Below are 6,217 nucleotides of genomic sequence, written 5' to 3' on the forward strand. Positions count from 1 at the left end.
TCTGAGCGCCGAATGTCCTTAATGCGTTCCAAAAAGCACCTGAGGACCCTCACAGGGCAGAGCAGGTGAAGCAGACTCTCTTGCTCTGAAGCGAAGGGAGGAGGATGAAAAACCATCAACTCAATAGGCCTGTTGACATGAAATGGAGACAGCACTTTCGAGAGGAACACAGGGTTAGGCCGTAGCGTGACCCTGGAGCCATCTCCCGCAAAACGGACACACGATGGGTGTACGGACAGGGCGTGTAACTCGCTCACGCGTTTTGCAGAGGTGATTGCCAGCAAAAACGCAGTCTTAAATGACACCAGCTTCAGCTCAGCTGAGTTCAGTGGCTCAAATGGGGCTTGGGAAAGTGCGTCCAGCACTACATCAAGGCGCCATGCAGGCAGTGAAAGGGTTCGAGGAGGCCGTAGCCATCGAGCTCCCTTCAGAAACTGCACAGCCAGAAAATCAGACCCAGGAGGCTCGGAAATCAATCCGAACATGATACACCGCCAGATACACTTTGAGCGTGGACGGGGACTTGCCCTGTTCTAACAGCTCTTGTAAAAATTGCAATATGACCCCGATGGGGCAATTCATTGGGTCTTGACCACCATCTTGGCACCAGGTGCTAAACTTCCACCAGCGGTAGGAATACTGCGACCTCGTAGAGGGTGCTCTTGCCGACTGAATACTACTACCAACTACAACTACCACGTCCGACAGACCCCAGGCAATCAATCGCTCCCGCTAAGGGGCCAGGCCCAGAGCTGGAGGAGGCCCGGATTGGGGTGCCAAAGCGTGCCCTGCACCTGGGACAATAAGTCCGCTCTCACTGGGAGCTGCCAAGGCTCTCCGTGGAGGAGGGCGATCAGGTCCGCGAACCAGAATCTGTGAGGCCACCGCGGGGCTATCAGCAGAACTGTCGCTCGTTCTCTCCTGACCTTCTCCAGGACAACCGGGAGAAGGGGTAACGGTGGGAACGCCTAAAGGAGACAGCACGGCCACTTGTGAGCTAGCGCGTCGATCCCTAGGGTTCCTGAGCGGTCTTGGACGGAGAACCATAGTGGGCAGTGGGTGGACTCTGCCGAGGCAAAGAGATCCACGTCCGCCCTGCCGAACCGGTTCCACAGTTGTTGTACAACAAGCGGGTGGAGGCACCATTCCGAGACCGGGGGGCCTCCCCGAGAGAGGAGGTCCGCCGCCGTGTTGGACAGGCCTGGGAGGTGAACTGCTCTGATGGAGCAGAACCGTGGTTGCCCCCACAGAAGCAGACGGCGTGCTAGACAATACAGTCTGCATGACCGGAGACCTCCTTGCCTGTTGATATAGGCAACCACCGCTGTGTTGTCCGTCCGGACCAGCACATGTCTGTACTGCAGGACTGGCAGGAAATGAGACAGTCCAAAGAGTACTGCTTGTAACTCCAGGATGTTGATATGGAGGGCCCATGCGGGCTCCATCCACCTGCCTCGGACTCCACGTCCATCGCAGACTACTCCCCAACCCTGCTTGGAGGCGTCTGTCGTCATGACTGCTCGGTGGTAAACTGGCCCCAGGGGCACACCGAGGGTCAAATTGTGAGGGCTCCACCACCAACGGAGCGCCTTCCAGCACGCCGGAGTGACTGTGACTCGGCGTGCTCGATTGCGGTGAGGGTGCATCCTAAGAGACCTGAACCACCACTGCAATGGCCTCAACTGGAGGAGGCCGAGGGGGAGGGTCTGTGATGCAGCCGCTAGGAGGCCCAGCAGCCTCTGGCAAAGGGACACCCTGACACGAGCTCTCAGTCGGAAAAGGGAGAGACATGTGTGTATTGAGGCAACTCTCTCTGGCGCCAGTGTGGCGAGCATGGCAACGGAATCGAGGCACAGTCCGAGGAACTGTGCCTGCTGAGTTGGTGTCAGGCGGCTCTTTTCTCGATTGACCCGAAGGCCCAATTCGGAGAGGCGGCCTAAAATCAGGTCTGTGTGAATCCGAACCTGCTCGCTCGAGTGAGAACAAACCAGCCAGTCGTCTAGATACTTGAGGACGAGGACCCCCTGGCAATGCAAGGGGGCTAGCACAACGTCCATGCACTTGGAAAAAGTGTGTGGCGCTAGCGACAGGCCAAAGGGGAGAACAGCAAACTCGAACGCTCGGCCCTCGAAGGCGAAGCGGAGAAACTTCCTGTGCGCCTGCGCAATGGGGATGTGAAAGTAAGCATCTTTCAGATCCACAGTGGTGAACCAGTCGCCGGGCTTGATGGCCTGGGACATGGTGCACAGGTTGAGCATCTTGAAGCGCAGCACCTTGAGGTGGCGGTTCAGGCGCCTCAGATCCATCTTTCTTGGGCACAAGGAAGTATGGGGAATAAAATCCCTCATGCTGCCCCGGCAGGGGCACTTTGCGGATTGCTCGCTTCTCCAGGAGAGCGGCGATTTCGACGCGAAGCGCCGCACACTGCAACGGGTCCCTCACTCGCGTCCACACCACGCCCTGGAAGTGGGGTGGACGTGTCTGAAATTGCAGGGAGTAGCCAACTGATATAATTTGGAGCACCCATGAGTCTTGGGTGCAGTGTTGCCAATTGGAGAGTTGCTGGGGGTAAAGGTGGGCCAGAGGCTGCTGGAACGCCTCAGGGACAGGGCTCAGGTGGTGTAGGAGGCAGGGTCGGGCCGGGTCCCATCCTACCACGAGCTGCCCTGGGCCACCGGGGGCCAGGGTGGCGAGCCTGGGGGGGCGCCTGCCTGCCAGTGAAATGCTGGCGGAGATCGGCAGGTGGGCGGGGCTGTGACCTGGGTTGTGGTCCGGCCTGTGGCCAAGGCTGTGGCCTGGGAGCCGCGGTTGGGGGGCCTCTTCGCTGGCAAGCTGCCGCAGACGGCCTGCGTTGCTGAGCCTGAGGTGCCACCGGGTACACTTGGGCCAGCTGCAGGGACTGCTCCCTCTCCTGGAGGGTGCACGAGAGCATCTCCTCCACAGAGCAGCCAAAAGTAAAGCTCGGCAAAATAGGTCGTCCATGAGGCGAGTCCTGTCCGCCTCAGGGACCCGCCATGCCTGAGACAGCCAAAGCTAGTGGCGCGCCGCCACAATGGCTGCCAAGGATCACCCTGTCGCCCTTGCCCCCTGGCGCATCACTGTGACCAGCTGATCCGCCGCCGCCGCTATCTCCGAGATAGCTCCGAGGGTTCTGCCAGCTGGGCCACATACAAGGCCAGCATGGCTTGGGCTCCAGCCTCATACGCCCTCCGGAGCAGCGTCTCCGTGACGTGACACTGCCTGTTGGGCACACTCTTTACTGCCGCTGCTAGCGCTCCTGCTGTGGAGGAAAAAGCCCTGTGGACAAAAAACCAACACAGCAAGCAGTTGGAATATATATAGCACTATATAACCATGACTATTATTTTTAAAAGGCTCTTCTTGTGAACGAAACTGAAACCAAAAACGCTGCCGGACCTCCGGTGCGCGGACGGGACATAATCGGGATTAGCTATCAATAATAACTAAACACACACAAGAGCCAGCCAGCCGAAATACGCAGTTTGAATGTTTATTACAAACACAGACACATATGTGGGGACAGTTGGATACAGAGGGACCTTTTGCATAACTTGAAGAATTCAGTGAACTGGTCGATCTACACGGCTGCATCTGCCCTTGAGTTTATACGGGCAAACCAGCACACGTCTGGTTCAGTCTTTGCAAAATTTCCCATTAGAACTGGCTTTATTCCCTTACAATGGTTGCATAATTAAAGTTTTGATAAACTGGTCTCATGTACAGATGAGTTGGTCCTGAAGGGCACAGATCTGAAAGGCAATCATCTCCCAACCCTTATTACTGCAGAGCCCTACAGCTCAGCTCATGGGGGTTATCAGCACCTTTTTAATTCTGCCCCACTTGCCCTTTCAGCCTCTGTTTGATTCTGTTTTTCAGTTTCCCTCCTTCTTTGTTGAGGGATTTACAGAGGCATTGACTGGGTCACTGCTCTGGAATGGACATAGAGAATCCAGATAATATGTTTTATTCAACAGCCCTGACAGTGTTCTTGGCAGTGTGTGGAAAGGCAGACTTGAGTCCAAAGTACCTCTGAGCTGCCGCCTTGATTTTCTCATTCCTTAAGCTGTAGATGATGGGGTTGACCATGGGAGTGAGGAAATAGTACAGCGCACCGATGAAAATGCGTCCAATGGGGGAAATGCTCTGCACTCTCAGTCCTATATACACTACAGCCGTGGAGACATAGTATAGGACCACCACCACTACGTGGGAGGAGCACATGTAGAAGGCCTTCTTCCGGCTCTCCATGGATTTCATTTTCACCACTGATATTATGATCTTGCAGTAAGACCACAACACAAACAGAAAGGGCCCACAGACAACCAACATGGCGAGAAACAGGGCAAAATTCACCTGGGCTGTCACATCAGCACAGGCTAGAGACATTACAGTGGGGTAGTCACAGAAACAGTGTAAGACATAGTTGGAGGTACAGAATATCACTGAACTGGCCAGGGCCACAGATACCAAGGGGACAAGGAAGCCCAGCACCCAGACTGTGGCCATCATCGTGAGGCACACCCTTGTGCTGATGATAGAGTTATAATGCAGTGGCTTCACCACGGCCACATACCGGTCGTAAGCCATGGTCGCCACAAGGAATACTTCAGTGGCACAGAAAGAAATGAAAAAGTACATCTGCAGAAAACAGCCTGTGAAGGAGATCCTGTTGTGGCCCAGCAGCACCGCGAGCAGTTTGGGTGTGATGGTAATGGTCAGCAGCATATCCGCGATAGCCAGGTTCCACAGGAAGAAGTACATGGGTGTGTGAAGCCGGGGGTCCCTGGACACCAGCACCACGATCAGCAGGTTCCCCAGGATGGTGGCCAGGAAGAGGAAGAGGAAGATGAAGAAGAGTATGGTGTAGAGCTCCTGGAGGCCTGGCACTCCCACAATGATGAACTGGGAAGCAGAGGGCAGGGAGATGTTGGGTTCACTCATGACTCAGTGGCACAGAGGGTCTGTGAAGAGAGGATGGGCAGCTGGGAGGAGAGAAGGACACTGGCTTAGTTATGAAGACCTATTAGCCAGGTTTTAGAGTCAGCGTTTTGTAACCATTAGCTTCCAGCAATTGTGATGCGCTACTGAAATGAAAAATTCAAATTTCTTCAAACTGGAGTAAGCATTCAGGCTAAAATGCCGAAATACCGAAGTATCCCTATAATACATTATTGAAATAAATTATAAATACTTAACAATCTACTACTGCTATTTATATACTGTACTGGTAAAATTGATTGATTTCCACTATGAGTTTAAATACAATCATTTGTTGCATATTGTGTGCGGCACGGTGACACAGTGGTTAGCACTGCTGCTGCACAGCTCTAGTGGTCCTGGGTCCGAGTCTCGGCTCAGGGTGCCGGTCTGTGTGGAGTTTGCATGTTCTCCCCATGTCTGTGTGGGTTTCCTCCGTGCACTCTGGTTTCTTCCCACCGTCCAAAGACATGCAGGTTAGGTTGATTGGCTATGCTAAATTGCTGTGTGTGTGTGTTAACCAGCAATGGACTAGTGTCCCATCCTGGGTGCATTCCTGCCTTGCGCCCTATGCCTGCCGGGATCGGCTCCAGCGTCCCCCGTGACCCACAAGGATAAGCGGTTTCGAAAATTGATGGATGGATGGATGGATGGATGTTGCATATTGTTTCTCACAATGTATATGTTTGTTTATTTATAACAGTAAAAACAAAGTCAAATCCACCTACAAGGGAAGATCAGAATATTTAATTGTACTGAAATACTGAAGTACTCGTCACTATTGACAATTATTATTATTGATGGTTCCTATGTCCCAATATACAGTATATGCAGTGCCCTGCAGAATCATTCATATCCCTGTATAAATATGAACAAAATATATCATATCAAAGAAAAAAATAGATTGAAGTATGTGTCCTGCTGAAAGAAATCTGAAGATTATTAATCTGTAATCTTATTAGCATTTCACAGAGCAAAATCATTTGTCATCGATACATTATTTATTTCTAGAAATATATTATTTACAATGTATCTTGAATATAGAAAAACATAATTAATGAATGTGATCTAATTGATTATGAATATATTATAATCATACTTCATTAAATATAATCACTTATTCCTCTGAGACGAAATGGGATGAAACTGAATTTGAGTAATTCTGTAGTAGAATCAGGATTTAAAAAATATTTTATGAAGAAGAAAAGATCAAACCTTC

General features: G+C 51.9%; 1 protein-coding gene across 1 annotated transcript; it reads right to left on the reverse strand.

Annotated features, from left to right (window-relative positions):
* Positions 1-3,125: 3,125 nt before the first annotated feature.
* Positions 3,126-4,962, reverse strand: LOC136751685 (olfactory receptor 2AT4-like). The gene is made up of 2 exons (XM_066707477.1): positions 4,049-4,962; positions 3,126-3,297 (listed from the first exon to the last, which is right to left on the reverse strand). Exons 1-2 carry the CDS (start codon positions 4,960-4,962, stop codon positions 3,126-3,128), a joined length of 1,086 nt encoding a protein of 361 aa, XP_066563574.1.
* Between the last annotated feature and the right edge of the window lie 1,255 nt (positions 4,963-6,217).

The sequence above is a fragment of the Amia ocellicauda genome, chromosome 6 (genome assembly GCF_036373705.1).
Source record: "Amia ocellicauda isolate fAmiCal2 chromosome 6, fAmiCal2.hap1, whole genome shotgun sequence".
NCBI classification, from domain to species: Eukaryota; Metazoa; Chordata; class Actinopteri; order Amiiformes; family Amiidae; genus Amia; species Amia ocellicauda.

Coding starts and splice junctions, on each gene's coding strand:
- LOC136751685 (XM_066707477.1), bottom strand. CDS start 4,962: ATGAGTGAACCCAACATCTCCCTGCCCTCTGCTTCCCAGTTCATCATT. Junction 3,298..4,048: donor ATCAAGGCGGCAGCTCAGAG/GTACTTTGGACT, acceptor TTTTGTCCACAG/GGCTTTTTCCTCCACAGCAG.